Consider the following 21,634-nt stretch of genomic DNA (forward strand, 5'->3'; position numbering starts at 1 on the left):
AATATAGGATGATTATAATTATTTCTGTGTGTACCGTTGAGTGGATAAATCATTGCAAACCGGTCTTTTCTGAATCTCTGTCATGCGTTGATAGCTCAAAATAAAAGGCGATGCTTGTGTTCTTTGCTCGGTCTTGCCCGCCCTGTCACACTAGTATCCATTTGGTATTGTTGAAGCTTTTTTTCCTGAAGTGTTTTTTAAATTATTTTTTTGTTTTAAAAAAATATTAAATTTATATTTTTATATATATTTTTAAATGATTTTTATATATTAATATGAAAAATTAAAAAATATTATCTTTAATATTTTTAATTAAAATACATCATATATCAAGTTGGTGATTTGGACCGCTCAAGGGTTTTTTACTATTACTCTGGAGTCTCTTTGATTGTTTGCTTATAAATTCTCTCTAGATTTTCAACCTGACTTTCAATGTTATTCTTTCTTGGGGGGTTGGATTTCATATCATGCACTTGTGTTATAGTTTGTTTGGTATTGTGATGGTTTTTGTATTTGTGGTTTTTAAAAAATAAAATTTTAAAAAAATTAGTTATAGTTTTTTAAAAATAAAAGTATATTTTGAAAAACAAGTGTTTAGTTAAAATTATTGTGAAATTGATTTTTTCATGCAGAATAAATAAAAAACAAATCTTCATTAATAAAAAAAACAAGTTATTTTAACTTTTTTAAAATCAAAATTTGAAACACAGTTATGTAATTAGTGCAGTGCATAAAAAAAGTTAATTATACAGTTTTTTCCAGGTGCGGAGCCACTTGGGGCAAAAGGAGGCAGTTGCTCTTTAATTTTATTTTTCAAAATATTTTTTATATTAAAATATTAATATAACATCCTATATATTGCAAAAAAAAGAAAAAAAAAAGTAGAAAATAAGAAATAACATGGCTAGAGAAAGACCACAACTTAGGGGTTCATATCTCAACAATTTTTATCTTTTTGTTATTTTTTTTCTTGACAACTTCTTTGCATCTTCTTTCCGATAGGTTGGTCTCTCTCTCTCTCTCTTTTTATCTTTTTCTTTCTTGATTTATTCGTATTGATTGGATATATATATCATATTCATTTTTTAGAATTTTTAGAACTGTTGTGATTCTTGAATTCTTTTCCAATTCTCTAAATAACAAATTTAGTTGGGGGTTATTTTATTTTTTTTCTTCTCTTTCAAGAAAGTTTGAGAATTTTTTACTTAAATTTTAATGGATAGCTAACAAAAATCAAATTTTTAGAACTTATATTTTTTAGCTAAAAGACTAAGTATTTACCAAACAAAAATTGTATGGATGACTTGTTATTTTTTAGACACATACACAAGGTGCTTCAATATGTCCCGTTAGCATTTCAAAGATTACTTAATCACTTGTTATTTCATTACTTATTAATTAGGGACTGAAAAAAGTAATTTTCTAGTTTATAAACAGAATTCAATAACTTATATATGAAAAAAAAATTGATTAATCTCTATATTTTGCATAACATTGCTGCCAATTATTAAAAAAAAAAATCATGTGAAAAGTGATTTAAAGTGAATCATTCAATTCAATGGGTTCAAAGACAACTTAGATAACCGGTAAAAACATTTCATGGTTTTTAAAAAAACTTCAAGGCAATATTTTTTTAATATTGAGATGATGTCAGATTGGTTTGGCCTCGATCATTCTATGACATAAGCCATAAACTTCAATTAGTTTAGTAACTTCGATATTTTTTTTTATTTTTTTTATTTAATTTTATGATGAGATTAGATACTTGTAAAATCGAGTATCAACCCTAAAAAAAATATTTATTTAAAATTGTGATAACCATGTAGAAAGTATAAAAAAATAAATCATGAATTTTATTTCCTAACCAATTCAATATTGAAGAAGAATAAAAAAATAATTAGAAAAATTAAAGAACCAGAAACTAAAAAACAAACATATCAAGTTTGATGGATAAACTCGTTAAACCCGTGAATCAGGTAACCCGGGTCAACATACCAAACCCGCAAACCAAGTAATGAACTCCATCGGGATTAATAACGTATTTGTTTTCTAAACTATTTTTTATTTAACTATATGATAACAAAAATAGACGATTATAAAATTGAGCGTCAAACCAATACTAAGATTTTTTTTAAGACTATGATAACTTCGTAGAAAGCAAAATGAAACAAATTATGGAACTCAATTCCCAATCAGCACAATATCAAATGATGAAATCCAAAAAAAAAGAAAAGTTAAACTCGTTAGATTTGTCAACAGGTCCATGAACTATCTAAAATTTAATAACATGATTTTTTTCCGAAACTATATTTTTTAATATATGATTAAAAAAATAAACGATAACACAATCAAGTTCAATTAGTAAAAAAAAATCACCACTAAATTAGCGAACCGGGGCAACCAGGGTTCTCTCGCCAAACTTGCAAACCAATTCATTGACTCCGTATAGTTTAATAACCTGTTTTTTTTTCAAAATAATTTTTTATTTAACTAAACTAAAAAAAAACATATTACATTGCAATGCCGTGATATTTTTATGATGCCAACCAATATTAAGATATTTTTTTGATGACGTGATAATTATATAGAAAACAAATTAAAATAAATCATCAACTTTAAATTCCTATAAACACATAATATAAAGACTAAATTAAAAAAATAACCAAAGAAAAAAAAGGGTTAAAATGAAAAAAAAAACAAACAACATTATAAATTATTATTGTAATTTATCATGCTAATAGGTGTAAGGAACAATGTTTTACCTACACCTTTTACTTTTATACTTAATAAAATAAATTATCAACTCTAAATTTCTATAAATATATCATAAATAAATAAATTGAAAAATAAATAGGTAAGAAAAAAAAGGAGTCAAAATGAAAAAAAATACAGTGAATTACTATTATAATGGTGCAAGTAAATAATAATTTCTACATATCTTGGTGTTTGACCATGCAGCAAAAATATTATTTGCTTAAAATTTGATTTTTTCAGCTTAAAAAAATATTTTAATGTTTTTAAATTATTTTAATGTGATAATATAAAAATAAATTTTAAAAAATTAAAATAATATTATTTTAATATATTTATAAATAAAAATAATTTAAAATATAAATTGTATCCCACTCAGAATTTGAACAGGCAGTTGAAGCAAACACACACTGAAAACTCTTCGCTGCTTCTGATCACTTTTCCATTTCCTTCAAGTAAAGATAGCCCTAGAAATCTTAACACCACCGACAAGACAAACGCCACCAAATCATCAGAACCTTAATCTCCTCAGCCTACTTGTAATCAGCTTCCTAACCCAGTCAACCATGGACGTTGATCCTCGTCACTACGAACAGATTGTAAGTAATTTTTAGTGTCATTATAATCTCAGATTACCACCCGTTCCTTTCTAGTTGCGTTACAATTTTACACTCAGCAATCACTGTTCCTTATGATCGAACCCTAATTTGTATTTTACATTATTTGCCTTGCAATGTTGGGAATATATAGTCATGGGTATTACTGATGCTGATTAATCGAATTATTTGAAGCAACTGTTGGTATTAATATTAATTAGGGTTTCTGGGTTATTCTCAATTTTCTAATGTGTGGATGTGTTGTTTTTACATGTATTTACAGGGTATCAAAGATAATGATATCCACAATATTGTGCTATCCTATCTGGTGCATAATTGTTATAGAGAAACTCTGGAATCATTCGTGGATTGTACTGGGATGCCAGAACCTGCAGATTATATTGAGGATATGGAGAAAAGAAAAGGTATGCAAATCTTTTCAGTTTTTGATAGAAAAGTGGGATTTGTAACTTTAAAGCATGACCACTTGCTTTTTTCAATGTTTTCAGTCACAATGCTTGTAGCTTTAAAGTTTTGAACTTCTTTAGTTACGAGATATGTAGGTCGAGCTTGTTAAATTTGTTAATATTCAAAGAAAAGGAATTTATGCAGTCTTTTTTGCGTGTGTTTTGGGGACTGGCTACCTAGCTCCAATTTGGTGTAAAAAGCACTATTTACCATGCTTAATTGCTGCACTTACCAGTTTCCATTGTAACTTCTTTTCATACATTCTTCTTTCTGGTGACGTTGGTTGTTTTCATGAAGATTATTGGAAGAATCGAGCAGATATTGCTTCGCTACTGCTATGCAATGATATATATTGTTTAAACATCAGTAGCGATAAACCATAGATCCTGTTCTTTTTACCACAGTAGTTTGCTTCTACTTTTTCTTGGATATAAATGATCTGACAATGATTTTCAGTTTTGTTCCTTTGCTGATCTCTGTTCTTTTTTATACTGGTGCTAATCGTAAGCTATTTGCTCAGGGATATTCTGTTGTGTCCTAGAGGGGAATGCACTAAAGGCCATTGAACTGACAGAACAAGTGGCCTGTGACTTATTGGAGAATAACAAGGACTTGCATTTTGATCTTTTGAGCCTTCATTTTGTTGAGCTTGTTTGTGCTAAGAAGTGGTAAGTAGTAGAAAAGCGTACTTCCAAGAATATCTTTCACTTATGTTAAATCCTTTTATGCTAATGGACAGCACTGAAGCTTTGGAATTTGCCCAAAACAAGTTGATGCCATTTGGGAAGGAGCAGAAGTTACTTGAAAAGCTTGAAGTATGTTCCTTCCTGAGTAAACCACTTTAAGCATAGCTACTGTTTTGAGTCTAATATTGTTGGAAAATGAAAAACCATTTCCTATTGCTGCAGGACTTTCTGTCTCTGCTTGCTTATGAGGAACCAGAAAAATCACCAATGTTTCATCTGCTTGGCTCGGAGTACCGGCAGCATGTTGCAGACAAACTAAACCGAGCCATTCTTGGTTTGTTCCTGCAGTTTTTTTCCTTGTTCCATGTTTTTTCAGAAGATTCCATACTAACAAATGTGCTTCTTGTTGATTTGATGATTCTTTCTATAATTATCGTTCACACTCTTCTCTATTTATTTGTTGGTCCTGAATGATATCAGCCCACAGAAACTTGCCAAGCTATACAGCAGTGGAAAGACTGATACAACAGACGATAGTTGTAAGGCAAAGTTTAAATCAAGATCATGGTAAGGTAAGTCATGGTTAATGATTTTCCCCATTGAAACCGTTAGAGGCTGAGGATTTTAGCTAATTCTGCTGATATCTCAACTGTCCTTGAGTTTCTTCATGACTAATTTTTTATTGGTATAGTGATGCTTTACTCTTTTAGTATGTGTTTTTATAGGATGAGATTCCACCATTTTCTCTGAAGGACTTTCTCAAAGGCTAGATTCTGGAAGTGATTAAAACATTATGGTGACGAGGTAATGAAGGCTACTTCATATCTTGTTGCCACTGTATGGTTTTGGTGTAATGTTTGTTCATGGGAAGATACAGTTATCAACGCCCCTGCATCTGTAAAAGTTGCTGAGTAGGCTGTCAGCTGACTCACGTGTCAGCGTCTTCCTGCATTTGGTGAGGTATGCTTCTTGATTGACCACAGCACTAGTGCATTTGAGTTTCAACTCTGTGCTGATTGGATTTGTCATTGTCCATGGTTTTGACAATCCAATGGCTTGTAAATTTTTGCTTGCATGTTAGAGACTAGGAATCTAGATTATTTTGTGTCCTAATGTCAAATTAATTCTGATTTGACGATATTGGAAGTCTTGTTTAGTGGAGCAAGGTTGGGATGGAAGGACCACGCTATTTCATGGCGCACCATGACTTCGCATATGGTAAAAAAAACATAATATTGATTGTAAGAACTGCCAATGGTTGTTGTGCTTGTAATCCTATTTCTGTAATATGGTGTGCAGGGCGCACCATAAAACGAATTGTAATTCTGGAATGTTGATGTTGGAAATTTGCATATGCTGGTAGTGGATGATTTTAGTAATTAGAACGTAGGTTACCGTCATTTGACTAACTGCCTACCCGTGAGGAGGAGATTCCACTATCTTTTAGTGCAGAGTATTCTATTTGGTTTACAAGTTGCTTGGAGTACGGGCTATTGCTAGGTCTTGTTTGAAGCTGTTTCTATCTAACATGACTTTACTACATGCATGCCATTCTTGGATGGGATGATGAGGTTACGGCTAATTATCATCTTGTAGGCAGCATCAGACTTTTGCTCAGCACATCTATCGCGAGGATTGGTTAGCTAACTTTGCTTTTGCATTTCATTTGCGGACCTATTTACTTTATGGCCCTCCTCGGGTCTGTTAGTTTACCTTTCAGTGATATAAACGCAAGCGGGGCACCAAAAAAATGTCGAACCTCAACTGGTCTCCTTTTTACCTAATCGCCTCGCAATCGTATCCAGTCCAAAATCCAGTTACAGAGGCTGCCAGTTACAAGCAAACGACCGGCAAAGGCTGCAACAATATGATCATAAGAACAAAAAAAAAATGATTATTATTATTTTTTATTTTGAAACTTATTTGTTGGATTTTTAACTTCTCATTCATTTTGAAATTATCAGGTAATATTTTCTTGAATACAAAAACTTCCAGCCCTGAATTTTAGACCCTATTTAGTATTGTGATAATGATTATTTTTAAAGTGTTTTTTTGTTTAGAAATATAATAAAATAATATTTATTTATTTTTTTAAATTTATTTTTGATATTAACAAATCAAAATGATTTAAAAATATATAAAAATAATTTAAAATAAAGAAAAAAATAATTTTTTTTAATATTTTTTAAAAATATTTTTGAAATGTAAAAATAAACAAGTATTTTATAAGTTAATAGTATAGACCATAAAACTTTCCATAATTTCTTTATATTTTTGGACTTAAAAGGAGTCTTAACCATGGTGTTAAATCTAGTATGAGTTGACTTAGAAAATATGTGATTTAAAACCTGATGGAGTTGGATTTTTAGTTGAATTGAAAAAAAATATTAATTCAACAAAAACTTGATTAACTCGGTTAAGTTTTTAATAACCTGACTAATCCGGTCAAAGTTTTGAAGCAACGTCCCCTCTCCCATTTTCTCTCCAATAGGCACTTATTTTCTCGGGTTCTAAAAAATCTCAAGTTAAACACTCCGAACTTGAGACTCTGCAAAATTTCTTGCGGACTTGCTAAAGCCAAAGAGACAATTTCTACGACAAATAAAATAATCAAAGAACCTCACAAGTACTTTGATCAGGTAATAATCACCGTTCGATCAGGAGATGGAGGCCACGGCGCGGTCCTCAACATGCCTAATCAGAACAACAATGCTGGCAAGGGAAAACAGGAGAAAAAGAGTAGACATAAGAGCTCGTATAAAAGAGATTTGGATGGATCGTTAATTCTTCCTGTTGGTGGACATGGAGGTGATGTAGTGATTTATGCGGATGAAGGAAAAGATTCGTTACTGGAGCTTCATAGCAAAAGTAGATTTAATGCGAAACGCGGTGGAAATGTTGATGCTATGGGTGTTTTAACTTATCAATTGCATAATGGATTTGATGCCTCGACGTTGCGTATTCCTGTGCCTGTAGGTTTGCATGTTAAGGATTATCTTTATTCTTTTTTTAGACAATTTTTTTTTGTGTTTGTTACTTAGTTTTTATATTTTTTCTTGTTAATTAATGTGATCGGTGCGGTTGTAAAGCGTAAAAGAGGGAAGTTATTGGCTGATTTAGCGCAACCAGGTGATGAAATACTTGTTGCGAGGGGTGGACAAGGAGGGGTGAGAAATTATTGTATTGCAAGTTGGTGTTCTGTTTAATATATTTTTGTTATGGTCAACTTCAGTATTCAGTTTAGAATTTATTATTGATATTAATGGTTTTGTGGCAGTTTGATTGAAGCCCCAGAGCGTAGAAAGGAAAGATTAATGGCTTTAACAACGAATGCGATGAGAGATGATAGTGATAAGGTGAAGAACATAACCTTTGATTTATTTCTTTACACTGTTTCATGTATGTAATGTATCCGGGCTTAAGACTCGTGCTAGATTAAGTTGTTGAGTGAATCTCATTTGAATGGTTTTCTTGCTGGTTATGATTGCAGTTCCTTTATTGGTGTTCTAGTCTTTTTTAAGAGTTTAAGATATATGCAAGGATGATTATTGGATTGGATAACTGTGTAGTGATTTCTGCAAATGGGTTTTGGTTTCTTGCCTATTTATATGGTAAACAAATGCTTCTTTGTTTGTTCATCTGTTTTGGAAAGTTTTCTAATTGTAAAGTTAGTGATTTTGCCCTGTAATTTTTGTTGCTAAGATCTCAACATATGACCTGCCCACAGGCCACAACTCTATTGAAATCAATTACCTCTTGAACTGAGGCCCTAAGGTGAAATGTTGATTGTTGACTCATACCTGTGAAGATAATCATGACTATCTCTCTATTCATATCACGAAATGTTTTATTGGAAGGCCTTTCTGCATAGTTTAGATTTATTAAAGAACTTGCTCAACAAGAATTCTAGACTTTGCTATAGAGCTATAAAATAATCAACAACAACAGATCTATGGTTTACCACTACTCACGTTTGATTTTCACTTACCCTAAAGGAGCCTTGAACTTTATGATTTACCGCAGGTTTTAATTCTTGGTCAGACCGGGGAGGAGGTCAGCCTAGAGTTGATTCTACAAGTCGTTGCTGATGTTGGTCTGGTGGTAAGTGTTGTTTCTCACTTAATTTTTCATGTTTGTTTGCATATGCCAAGGCGGTTTACAATTAGTAATTGGATTTTTTGAAATCTCTACATTGTAGAAGATACAAGCAATAGATCGTGAACTGGAAATTTGTTTTATATGTTTTGTTGGATTACTGTGGCTTTGACCAACCTTGCTCTTAATTACTACATTATCATTATCTTCAGATTACCAGAGATGTTAATTTGCTTGTTAGGGACTTCAAAATGCTGGAAAATCAACTCTTTTAGCATCCATTACACTTGCGAAGCCAGATATTGCTGATTATCCTTTCACAACATTGATGCCAAACCTTGGACGCCACAATGGTGACCCAACTTTAGGAGCAGGTATGTATTCATCTGAAGCAACATTGGCAGATTTGCCAGGCCTTATAGAAGGCGCTCATCTGGGGAAGGTGCTGTGTTTTCATATCTAATTCTACTATTTATCTATAGCTTCTAGTTGCTAAAACCGAATTTTTCATGTCCTTCAGGGTCTTGGTCGCAATTTCCTAAAGCACCTTAGAAGGACTCATGTATTGGTCCATGTTGTTGATGCAGCTGCTGAGGACCCCCGTGAATGATTACAGAACTGTCAAAGAAGTATATCTTCCTTTTATGCTATATTATTCTTGGTTTATTATATATTTATTTTGAAAAATAGCTCTCAGTTTCACGTGTACACAGATGTAGAAGTGCTTTTGCTGTTTTTGTGAGTTGATATGACTTTGTTTGGTGAAATCTATGGGTATAGCTTGCCTATATAAATAAAAAACTAAACTTCAAGATCTCTACAAACAGCTTTAGGGAGTGAACCCAATTCAATTAGCATTTGTCTTCTTCTTGGTTTTTTTTTTTTTTTTGGCATTGTAGTGCATTTCGATACTTTGAGAAAATACCATAGTTATCAAACTCGGTCTAGCTAGTGGGTCGACCAAGTGAGTCATTGACATGGGGCCAAGCATAGGCTGGGTTTGCTTTTATATTGCTTGGGGAGTTGACTTGGTCAACCTCGGGTAACTTGGTAGGTCAACCCATGATTCAGTGAACTGGTTAATATTTATATTTTTTAATCCAAAATAATGTCGTTTCATTAAAAAAATAATAATAATAGACCTGACTTGTGGCCCTTGGATCGTGCTCTTTACCTGTGTACAGTGTAGAGCTGTAAGCTTGCCATTTCTCCTTACGAAGCAATTAAGATCACTCCCAAATCTTGCCAGGGTGTGGATTGGACCTGATTCATGAAAATCCCAAAAAAAAAACAGGGAAAAGAAAAGGAGGGGCTGCTATGCAATGTTACACAGCTGTTAGCTTTTATAGAGCATTTGATCATGAAATAGCTCATTAGATAACGAGGCTGATATAAGGCTGTAAGGCAAGCTTGTAAGCTTAGACAAGATCTTGGGCTGTGCTTGAAGGGGTTAGACTTGCCTTTGGTAGTTTTTATGCATGGTTCTTTACTTCCTCTTGAAAATGGAAAAGCTAAGAAGAAAGAATGAGAGCACGTGAAACAACTTCCAATTCACCTCATCCCAAATTAGCCATGAGGTAGATGCAGGACCAAATTCCAGGGAAAAAACAATGACTTTTATGTGTAAGAGTTCATAGATTTGATGATATTGATCCTCCTACCAGAGATGATCCTGCAAATTAACTAGATTTTTATTTGACTAGAAAATCCTAGACATGAATTATTGTCATCAGCAGTGCAGATCCAGGTTAACAAAGAAAGGTACAGAGAAAATTAGAGGAAAAGAAGGAAAGGGCTATGATTTATACGTTGGAAGGACAGAATTCACAATGAACCAACATTTTTCAATCTTCCTACAAGAGATTATCACACGCATTACTAGGATACTTATTTGTCATGAAAATCTAAGGCCCGAATGAATTGCCAAAGGCAATATTTTAAGACATCATTGCTAACAGTAATTTATGATCAAAGTTTAGCATACTCAATCCTGTAAACCTAGCATTATAAGAAATCACCTTCTCTACAATCATGAAGGTGCAGATTATCAAAGAAAACCATGGGGCAAGGTGAAGGTAAAGAGCTACGATTTCCATACCATGTTAAAGATGGAAAAATGGTTACCTTACAGAACACTAACGCCCACAACAGCAAGCGGACAAGGATAGCCCTCTATCTCTTGATCCCTTTTATCTTTTTTTTTTTTTTTTAGTTTAACGTGGGTGTCCGGGCTAGCTTGCGCGCACCTCGACTAATCCCACGGGCCCTGAAGTTAACGACCATGGAAGCCTCCAGTGGCCATCATATGAGCAACCACATGACTCGAACCTGAGACCACAGAGAGAGCAATCCCTTTTATCTTTATTAGTTATCTGAGGAGACGCAACTTACTGTACTGCCATCATCAGCGGACAATGAATGAACTGCATCTTTTAACACCATTTTAGGCTCTGAAGGTACCTCATCACAACCAATTCTCGATATTTCTTCAGTCAAAGATGGAAGCCTATTCCTTGCCTGAAAGAATAATTGATATATTAAAGCGAGAGTATAGGTCTTCTATATAAATACATGTAGATACTCGGAAAGGAAGATATTTGAAAACAAAGGGTTGAAACTAGCAATCTACAGGTCAATCTTATTTAGCACCACTACATATGGTCTTTCAAGGTACTCAATGTTGTACATTCTCAATTCCTGCAACACCACAGGTTGGATCAGCTTAATAACTTCAAACAGCGCAGAGATTCTCAAGAGGCATTGGAACCAAGTACGAGACCATGAGAGCATTGTGGAAATTTACTATGCTGGTTCTTAAATAATAATATAAAATTTTAATTAAACCTTAATAATTTATTTTTAATTATTATGTATATGATATTAAAATAATAATACTAACAATAAATTGATCATGAAATATCGAATTGATTTTTCGATTTTTTTTTAAATAGATTTTAAACATAATTTTAATAATTTTAAGATTTGTTTAGCTTTCAAACACACATTAAATATGTATACTATTTTTTTTAAGAAACAATAATTTCACTTAAAAGCCTTGCATTTGCTAAGACAAATAATAAATATGTTAATAAAAAAACTGATTTTAGACTTGAAAAATATATATTTTGTGATTATTTAAAATAACTTACATTTTAAAAAAAGTTATTGTTTTATAATTAGATAAAAAATTAAAAAGCAACATACGACATGAGATTAAATATTTTAATATACTTAATTTTCCTACTTAATTTTTAGTTTAAATCAATAAAGTTATTATTATTCAGTAACACATAATTCTTGAATGCGCATATTAGTTTTATTTTGCAATAAAAAACTATCTTGATAATTGTTTTTTAAAATTATTATATTTTTTAGTTTAATAACAATAAAAAAAATTATTATTAAAACCTAGATTTTTTTTTAGGTTCAATTTTTTTTAATCCCCTATAGTGAGACATACAAACTAATTATTAACTATAATCCATTCCTCAATGCTTGAAAATTTGTTGAACAACGTGAAAACACATTTAGGGAGGACAAAGCGAGGAGACCAAGTCCATTCGGTAAAATATCGTGACAAAGTGAGGAGGCCATCTCGTTCGCCATGGTTGGGCTGCTTTGCAAAAGAGTATTTGGAAGTATAGTAATTATTGTATTTTAAATTGTAATTTGTTTAGATATATATTAAAATAATATTTTTTTAATCTTTTAAAATTATTTTTGATATCAACATATTAAAATAATTTTTTAAAAAATATAAAATATTATTTTAAAATAAAAAAAATTAAAAAGTTTCCAAAAATATTTTTAAAATGAAAAAATAAACATGCCCTTACTAATTAACAAATCACATATATATATATATATATATATATATATATATATATATATATATATATATATATATATATATATATATATCCCCGCGCACACACACGTTGTGTGTTGTATACGGTAGAGTTTAATCAGATATCTCCAATTGGAGGTCTGATTCTTCTAGAGTCTGAAGCCTACGAAGGGTAAAGATATAATTTAGGTTGGGTAAGGACTAGCCCAAGGTTTCATAAAGTCCTGTTTGAAGAGAGATATGTTCAGATCCGAGTGCCTTTTACACGTCGGACAAATATGTTACCTGGACTTGGTGTGGGCCGGGAATGATGGGCTAGAGTTTAAAATGGGAGGCGGCCCAACAATCTGATCCCTGCCTGCTAACCAGCTTTTCGTTACATCTGTAACTGCAGATTGGGCACCGCAATCTCTCCCGCAGCCCCGCTATAAAGCTATCTTTTATTTCTCACTTGGACGCTCGGGTGTGTCTCAATCCAGTCAGAGAGCTTGCAATTTTTCTTTTCTCTTACACACCATGTTACCCGCAGTCAAGAAGGCGCAGGTTGTTTTTTAGGGCACGACCCAAGCTGGAATATGAATGCCGAGCATCAGAAATCAGTTAGCTGTACATTCATGCACTGTTTTTTAGTGCATGTCCCAAGTTGAAATCTAATCCTAAGGAGAGGTTCAGTGTACGGCATAAGCGTGGAAAAAATCTAGGCAGTGGGTCCCATTAGCAGTGCATGAATATGGCAGTTGCTTTCCCCCTGAACTGAACTCCAAGCCCCCACCACCGCACAAGAGGCGGGAAGCCCCACGTATCAAGCAGCCGTTGCACAATTTGTCATGTGCCTGTTTTGGGCACTCCAATGTGTTCTTATCCCCAAGCGTTCGCCCACAAATGTTCCTGTCATCCCAACTAAATTAACAATAAAAGGCAAACCCAAAACTCTCCTCTATGTTTGCCACCTGAGCTTGTGTACTGACAAACACCACTAGCCAAGTGTTGTCCATGTAAGAAAACTTTGAGCTCTGCCGAGGACACGATCGTTCTGGTTCTTCTTGCCAAGTATCAGCCCCAGCTCATTTGGAGACACGTTTCGAGATCCTTGACTCTTTACTGCGTTCAAGCACTTATCCTTCTATGCTGATTACTGCCTTATAAATAAGCCCCTTCGCTGCATAATGTGCTTCTCACAACCGTTACTGCTTAGTTTATTTCCTTGTGTTTTCTATGGGAGGGATGTCAAAATCAACCACGAGTGGTTTTGGAGAGAAAAAACAGTTCAAGAAGCCTGCGCAGGCTAGTTCTAGGAAGGGGTGCATGAGAGGGAAAGGGGGACCAGAGAATGCTCTCTGCACTTACAAGGGTGTCCGCCAGAGAACTTGGGGCAAATGGGTGGCTGAAATTCGAGAGCCCAACCGTGGTGCTCGTCTCTGGCTTGGCACCTTTGACACCTCCCATGAAGCTGCCACGGCTTACGATGCTGCTGCTCGTAAACTTTATGGACCTGAGGCAAAGCTCAATTTACCAGAGCTCCAAGTTAACAATTGCCAGTTTCCTGCCTCTCCAGCCAATTCCCAGGTGACCCAAATGACATACCAACCTTGTCAAATCATCCATAACTGTAGTTCTACTACATCTACATGCTCATCCAATACCCCAAGTATTGAGTCTATTGAAATGACACCAATGTTATACAACCACGATCCAATCATGTATTTCTCCAACGAAAGCGTTGATTCGGATGGAAAGGGGGCAGTAAATGAAGTAAATTTTGGGCGAAGTGAAGTGGAAATCAAAGAATTTTGGTCGAATTTCAACGTGAACATTCCTTTCGATGACTCGATTTGGGTAGAGGCAGCAATGTCGATTAATTTTCCAGTGGTGGAAGATCCTGGGATTTTCGCTAGCAATCTCATGGAAGGAACAGGTAGGGACACATTGCAGACTCCGTGGTGCATGTAAATCGAAGCCCCTGTCCTCTTACATGTCCTTCTGAGTCAGAAGGAAGTTAAAAGAGAGAAATAAAAACACACAATCCTTATATAGCCGTGAAGCCACTGAGTTTTTTGGGCTCTAATCCTGGCTCGTGTGCTTATGGACGTCTCTCTCTAGCAAGTCACGGGCATGCATCAGTCACGTGCTTCTCCTACTGTGATTTATACTTCTGTAGTGGTCTCTTAGCCTATAATGTGTACAAAGCTTAGCCAAAAAAAATAAAAGATGGTCTGGTCTGGCTTGAATTTGATTTTTATAATTTCTAAATTTCATTGCACATCATTGAAAATCTTTTCCCACATGTCTTCCAAATTTCTGCATCAATTTTCTTTTTTTGCTTCTTGCAATTTTCTTGCATCTATCCTAGCTAGTTGCTATTGGCCCTTTCCTTGGATTTTTCTTTCTCAAGCTTTTGAAATTCGGATTTCAGAAAGGTCATTATCAGACATCCATGGTTGTTTGACACTTGACAATAATACCATCACAGTATTTTACTATCCATGATTTTTTCTTATTTAATAATATGGTCGGAGATTTGTAACAAAAAAATTGAAAAGCTAAAAAAAAAAACAAATATGGGGGCGGTTTGGATTATACAGAATGTTTTCAATAGATGAACACAAATATATTCTGAATAAAGCTTTATCGCAACCAGTAGTTTTCTTAGAATAATATTATTTAAAAAATTTAATGAAATAATATATTTTCATCTTGTTAGGTTTTAAAAACGCAATAACTTCACATGTAGTTTTATTGTTAATTCTTCGGCTTAACCAGTTGGTCAATTGATTCAGTTGTATGAACCAATTGACTATTTTACATAAAAATCATGATTTTATAAACAATTTTTTCTAAATATATTTTATAAGGGTCAATGATATAGTTAATTTTATAATAACTGATGATTCTGAGCAATCAAATATAAATATATTACAACTAGATGAAAATCTTCCCCAAATAAATTATATGGATAATCTAAAAAATATATTTATGTACTAGTGGGATAGGTCCAGACCCAAGAAAAGATTTAGTCACTCAAGATCAAAATGATAGCTCAAAAGGGTCATAACTTTTGATCTGACCACTAGATCACTTTAAAATTTTGACAAGAGTTTCTGGAGGCCGATATCCTTATAATAACCATGAAATCGTTATTCCAATCATTAGATCTTTAGATTTTAAAAATATCACCATGAGACCATAATTTTAACAGTTTTGTGATTTTTTTTTATTTTTAAACTAGTTAACCAATTTAAATGATTATTACAAATGGTTAACCAATTAGTTTTAAATTTAATTGTTATCGTGATAGTAAATCATAATATTAATTAAAATTTTATGAAAATCACGGATTCCTGTGTGTGTGTGTGTGTGTATATATATTCCTCCAATTTGTCCAGTTTTGTGTTACATGTTCAAATTGGAGGTTGTCTTTATGTGGTTTTGTAATCTGGGACTGTCCCACATTCCTTTTTTAAGTGTTGCAGACTGACGAAACTATCAGATTCTGTGCGACAACTTGCAGTTCACGACAGGTTTCAAATTTGATATGAGAAGAAGACCTCATGATAAGCTGAATAGCTGGCATGCGACAGAACCCCAATCTATACGGAGCCAGACAGTTCCCTTCCATGTGCAACACATAGAGAGAAAACAAGATTATTTACGCCATTTGTTTTTTTAGTTTGAAACTGTATTTAGAAATATTTTAAAAATATATTTAGCTTTAAAAAATATTAAATTAATATTTTTTTTATAGATTTGATATTAAAAAAATATTATTTTAATATATTTTTAAACAAAAAAATACCATTAATCACAACACCAAATACATGCAGATTCTATATCATGCTCTGAAGCTAACCACCCGTCTACAAAAGAATAAAATAAATAAATAAATAAATAAATAGAAACACCAAAAAGCTTTTGGTGCACCACTAGTTATAGTTTTTTTTTTTAAAAAAAAAGTTTTAAGAAAACTATAAATTATAGTAATTTTTATTACAATTTGAGATAAAAAAACATATTTAAATAATAAAAATCAAACAACTTTTAAAAAATATCAGCCCAAAAACATTTCCAACCACACGCATCAACAAGGCCAAACAGAGCGCCTGGCACATGCTTTTCACTTAAGGTTTGCAGGTCAGGTCATTGATTCAAATTGCTTAGAACAAGAAAAAGCCTTAAAACCAAAAGAGTGAAATGGTTCAATTTCAATGAGAAGATTTTGTTCAATGACAAATTGCAGCAGGCACTGTTTTGAAGGAAACATGGCCACAAAACAACTGAGATATACACCGAGTGCATATTATCTGCAAGATTGTACATATCACACAAGATTTGAATTATCTGGAGAAGACTTCTTAAATATTCATAATGAAACTAGTACACTTTAGATGCGCCTTCCCAGCTCATGGAATAGGATCTCTTCATAACGCAGCCACGGATGAAGCTCTCAGCGGGTTCCAAAATCTATTGTGGAGCCATACGGAATCGGCTTCTACAGCATACCCATCTTGATTACGATGCCAGCCGAAATATGCATGGGTCCTGTTCTTTATATCAAGGATGCCATGACCAAAACTAGGTTCACGAAAAGCTGAGTAGCTTGGCTGTGGCTCTGTCATGCTGCATGGTGTAAAAATGCGTTTACTGTTGGCAACTTAATTTAAAACTAACTATATACAAGCTAACCATTCATGAAACACAAATAATCAGCAACTACCTGGTCACTAATCCTTCTAGGTTTCCTCCATCTCCAATGGTTATGTAAATGGGGGCAGATTGATCTCTTATGGGAGCGCACAAACCGTTCACGATGTTGTATGCAACATTTGATATACGTTCCTGCAATGCAAAACAATGCAACATTTGATATACGTTCCTGCAATGCAAAAAAATTCAAATGCTTTCGCGTGTAATAAACATGCAATAATTCAATGCATTTTCCCCTTTTCCATTGACTTAAAGCTCTTCTGAACAGAACTATTTACTCAAAAATTATTCATGTTGTCTCCCATTTATCTAGTTTACTAGTCTTGTGTCCACATAAATAGCAGCAATTACACCAGAAACTTTAAAGAGGCCTCCATCCTCTGAATAACATTCTAAAACTATCTTAAATAATAGAAACTTTGAGATTCATGCTTGTTCTGCGTCACCCAACAGGAAGGCTTTCTATAAAGTAAAATTAGAAAAATGTGCGCACGTAAAAAGCCTACAGAATTGATGCTATATCAACCTATGCCTGTGTAACTTTCAGTTGTTTGGGATAGGATATCTCTTGCGGCAAAATTGACAGAGGTAGCAGAAGCAACATCTAGCGCATGGGCCATGTAGAACAAGTTCTTCATGTAAAGAGAACTTAACAAGTGAGTGATTGGTCTTTTGATGGCAGGGGTTCATGCTGTCTGCCAATAGAGCATAAACAATAATGGGATACCTGCATATCTTCATGAATCTTTAATTTCAGTAACTAGTACACAGAATCTATCGACTCCAAATCAAACATAGGGGGTGGACAAAGAGACCACAAGTAACATCGCAAAACATAGAAAGTTAAAGAATTAGGCATGTGTATTATTCAACATGTCACGGTGGTTCGAAAGGGAAATTTTTTTATTACCAATTCAAGATGCTATCAACAGAGAAAAATATCATAAATGGAGAATGTGCATGCACTTACAGATCGCTCATAAGCATGAACATGGCCGGCAAAAACAACATCAACTTTGAACTCCACAAACCATGGCTCATACATTACTCTCATGGTTTCCCCTTCCATATAATGATGTGCATAACTGTTATACATTGGACAGTGCATAAGAACAATAAGCCATGGTGTCTCAGTCCTGTTTACTTTAGGCAGCTCCTTTTCTAGCCATTTGTACTGAGGAGTGTATTTTCCTGCAAAATGTCAACTTTAAGTAGTACTCTACTTTGAGATTCTTCCCAAATCAAGTCTTTGACACACACACAAGCAAACGTAGCACTATGGCAGTGATGTCTAACAGGAACAGTTCAATAGTCATTCCGTGGCAGGAAATTATGCTCAATAACGGTTTGATTGGTTTTGACATAGAAGGCACTTCTTCACCAATTCCGATTCAGTGTAACAAGATAATGAACATATAAACTGCAAATGATAGAATGAGTCACAATATTGTCTAGTACTGAAGCTGCGGACATAAATTAGTTTATAGATCATGGCCGATCATTATCGTTCATGTATGCTCAATATCTCTTTAATAGAGTATCAAAAAGTACTAAGAGTGAAAGAAAACCTACCATAAGCTGAGTAAGAGGACAAGACAATGATGTATGCTGAAGCTCTCTTGATGGAGTACCACATCGGAGATGTGCTCCCTGATGCTCTATATGGGACATGATAACGGTGGGTATAAGGCTTAAATGGTTTCCTTTCACCCTGCAACAGCATTACCAATGTTTGATCAAGAAAATCGCGGTTAAAATCTCAGAGAAACATGAAATATAAGCAACAACTTCTCAATTAATTGAAAACACTGGGCTAAAAAGCGAAATAAGAATAATTAAGATGCATACAATTTCAGGAACAAAGTCAATTTCATGATTCCCTGCAGTCCAAATCCAAGGTTGATAAGCCGCACTTCTCTCTACGAACCTTCCCCAAGTATCCCACCTCGAGTTGTCATGAAATGGATAATCATCTGCATAAGACAGATCCCCCACAAACAACAATGTCTGTCCCTTTGTTGGATTTAACTCATAGTGGGTAACTGTCCTGTTTGAATCATGAGTTTGACCAAGATCCCCTGCTCAAGATGTTAGATCAAGTGATATGAAGATATAATCTTACGGAAACATTGATACAAGTATAAATTACTCTAACAAAATCGTTTTCTTGAAATCGAGAATTAAAATGAATAAATAAATATGAACTATACCTATGAGACCAAATGTGTATGGGACATCAGGGCCAGGTCTAGGAGGAGTGATAAACCAGAATTGTCTTGTTGTGTTTCCAATTCCAACCTCATAGTAATATTTGGTATCAAACTGCAATCATAATAAAACTGAATTACAAATCACAATCTTACTTCCTGAGTGAAAACTTTGAGCATAGTGCATACCTCCAAATCCTTAATGGTGCAGTGGTGAATATACCCAGAAGTGTAATTGAAGTATCTATACTTCAAAATAAAGCCATCTGCAGAATTTTTTAGCTCACTATTTTCAGCCCAGTAAAGCACTGTCTTTGAACCAGGCTCATCTGGTGTAACCCAAGACACAATCACACCCTTCCCCTCATGGTCTCCTTGTGTTATATGAACCTTTGGTCATTACAGAAAAATGAAAAACACAACACCATAGTATAGCAAGTAGTAAAATTCAGAATGTGAAAGAAGCAGTACTCACCTGTTGAGGAGCATTATAGCCAGGAGGGACTCTAAACACATCACTGTCTAATGGCATATCAAGAGATAAATCATCATTTCTTACATAACTGCTTGTTATTCCTCCATTAGCAATCTCTGCAAAACCCAATATCAATCCCACCAAAAAAATCCCAACAAAAGAGTCCCATCTCACTTCCATCTCTACTCTAGCCGATCAACTTTCAATTTACAGGGACTGATAAAACTCTTAAAGATCACTTGTACCATGGCAGAGGAGCTGGGTTTTTTTTTGGTGATGCTATAATAAATGACGCGAGGAATGTAAGACCCAACGTGGCACTTTTCAGACATTAAACCTCGTTGTCTTCTTTGATGTTGAGAGTAAAAATATCAAATTACTTTACTGTTTAATTTTAAAGGAGAGAAGAGTGTTTTATATAGATTGGATGAGATGAAAGTAGAAGTTAACGGACACGCTAAGTAAACTGTCAGTCAAAGAGGCCACGTGCAACTCATTTGCCAACGCGTCTCTTAATCATTCGGCACGATGGAATAAAAAGATGAATTGCATGTTTGATAAAGTGTTTATTGGACGATGAAGATATTATTTTTTAAAATATTTTTTATTTTAAAAAATTTTAAAATAATATTTTTAATATTAACATATAAAACGATTTAAAAATATTTAAAAAATAATTTTAAGAAAAAAAATCAAATTTTTGGTGAAAATTGTTTTTCAAATTTTTTGCTTTAAAATATATAAAAATAATATTTTTATTTATTTTTTAAAACTTAATTTTGATATTAAAATATCAAAATAATTTAATAAAAAAATAAAAATTATAATTAGACCGCAACAAACACCACAAAAAAAATAATAAAGAAAAAACAGAATAAAAGAGGGGAAAAATTATATCTAATATATATAAGATAAAATAATTATTTTTATATTTTATTTGGTTGATGATGATAAATCATCAAAAAAAAATAAAAAAAATATGTTTTATACTTGATTTATATTACCATTAAATTATATTTAATCTGTAAATACATAGAATTTTGTGAGTAAAGAGAGCGTTTTAAGAAATTAATTGGAAAAAAAAACAAGAATAAGAGAGACGTACCTAGATAATAAAAGGAGTACTTTTGATTGAGAAGAAAGGAGTAGCCAGGGTTCTTTGCTTAGAAAAAAATAACGACAAATTTGGAATGAAGTGTTTTTTGCAGGTGTATTTTAAAGAAAAAAAATAATATTTGTATCATAGATGATATATCCCCATGTCTTTTCTATTTTAAAAATAAATTTATTTTTATATTTTTTATTTCTGTTATTAAAAATTTACTAATGACCTGATATAAAAATGTAAAGTTAATTCATATTGATTTTTTGTTTAAAGAGTTATTCTAGAAAATCAAATTAAAGCCTTACAACACAATAAAAATATGCTTATATAAAATAGCATAAACAATAATTAAATAGGTTGTTTAGTAACACTTATTTGTTGAAGGACTTATAATATAATTTATATAAAAATTTATTGTTGTCAATAATTAAATTTTACAAATAAAGTTTTTTTTCTTGTTCCTTGGAGCAAATGGAATGGCTACAACCACCTCCAAGAATTACAACAACATCATTTTATTTAATTGTATTTCTAAATAATATCTATGAAATTTAAATAAAATAAAACTTAAAATTTTTCTATAAAGTACAAAAATCAAAACTGAAGGGAAAATAAATTTAAAACAATATAGAAGAAGATAGATAAGATGTTGTTAAGTATGAAAAACATTTCTCGTTCAACCATTTTTAGTAATTATCAAAAT

At 33.0% G+C, this 21,634-nt stretch overlaps 4 protein-coding genes across 9 annotated transcripts; 3 read left to right on the plus strand and 1 right to left on the minus strand.

Annotated features, from left to right (window-relative positions):
• Positions 1-3,128: 3,128 nt before the first annotated feature.
• On the plus strand, positions 3,129-5,855 carry LOC7493934 (uncharacterized). Of its 3 annotated transcripts, XR_002981753.2 has the most exons (8): positions 3,129-3,350; positions 3,631-3,772; positions 4,336-4,483; positions 4,555-4,630; positions 4,724-4,835; positions 4,982-5,073; positions 5,227-5,461; positions 5,659-5,855. XR_002981753.2 is itself a non-coding variant. In XM_024600766.2 (7 exons), exons 1-7 carry the CDS (start codon positions 3,318-3,320, stop codon positions 5,224-5,226), a joined length of 618 nt encoding a protein of 205 aa, XP_024456534.2. In that variant the 5' UTR covers positions 3,129-3,317; the 3' UTR covers positions 5,227-5,855. The 3 variants fall into 3 exon arrangements, 2 of the variants coding, with proteins under 2 accessions (XP_024456534.2, XP_002306895.2); XM_024600766.2 differs by having other exon boundaries at positions 5,212-5,855; XM_002306859.4 differs by having other exon boundaries at positions 5,227-5,855.
• A 1,016-nt stretch (positions 5,856-6,871) lies between these two features.
• Positions 6,872-9,420, plus strand: LOC7477640 (probable GTP-binding protein OBGC2). 2 transcript variants are annotated; one of them, XM_052452869.1, is made up of 6 exons: positions 6,872-7,476; positions 7,580-7,668; positions 7,779-7,857; positions 8,525-8,602; positions 8,838-9,038; positions 9,117-9,420. In XM_052452869.1, the coding sequence occupies exons 2-6, from the start codon at positions 7,634-7,636 to the stop codon at positions 9,204-9,206; spliced, it is 483 nt and encodes a 160-aa protein (XP_052308829.1). In that variant the 5' UTR covers positions 6,872-7,476; positions 7,580-7,633; the 3' UTR covers positions 9,207-9,420. The 2 variants fall into 2 exon arrangements, with proteins under 2 accessions (XP_052308829.1, XP_052308830.1); XM_052452870.1 differs by having other exon boundaries at positions 6,899-7,476; positions 8,838-8,970.
• Positions 9,421-12,673: 3,253 nt separating this feature from the next.
• On the plus strand, positions 12,674-14,783 carry LOC7493935 (dehydration-responsive element-binding protein 2D). The gene has a single exon (XM_002306861.4). The coding sequence runs from the start codon at positions 13,659-13,661 to the stop codon at positions 14,391-14,393; it is 735 nt and encodes a 244-aa protein (XP_002306897.2). The 5' UTR covers positions 12,674-13,658; the 3' UTR covers positions 14,394-14,783.
• A 1,829-nt stretch (positions 14,784-16,612) lies between these two features.
• LOC7477642 (purple acid phosphatase 2) lies at positions 16,613-20,148 on the minus strand. 3 transcript variants are annotated; one of them, XM_024600439.2, is made up of 8 exons: positions 19,827-20,148; positions 19,541-19,741; positions 19,355-19,466; positions 18,993-19,222; positions 18,717-18,855; positions 18,115-18,335; positions 17,155-17,313; positions 16,613-17,057 (listed from the first exon to the last, which is right to left on the minus strand). In XM_024600439.2, exons 1-8 carry the CDS (start codon positions 20,004-20,006, stop codon positions 17,019-17,021), a joined length of 1,281 nt encoding a protein of 426 aa, XP_024456207.1. In that variant the 5' UTR covers positions 20,007-20,148; the 3' UTR covers positions 16,613-17,018. The 3 variants fall into 3 exon arrangements, with proteins under 3 accessions (XP_024456207.1, XP_002307690.1, XP_024456209.1); XM_002307654.4 differs by having other exon boundaries at positions 17,155-17,276; positions 19,827-20,144; XM_024600441.2 differs by lacking the exons at positions 16,613-17,057; positions 17,155-17,313; positions 18,115-18,335 and adding an exon at positions 18,521-18,564 and having other exon boundaries at positions 19,827-20,147.
• Between the last annotated feature and the right edge of the window lie 1,486 nt (positions 20,149-21,634).

The sequence above is a fragment of the Populus trichocarpa genome, chromosome 5 (assembly GCF_000002775.5).
Source record: "Populus trichocarpa isolate Nisqually-1 chromosome 5, P.trichocarpa_v4.1, whole genome shotgun sequence".
Taxonomy (NCBI): domain Eukaryota; kingdom Viridiplantae; phylum Streptophyta; class Magnoliopsida; order Malpighiales; family Salicaceae; genus Populus; species Populus trichocarpa.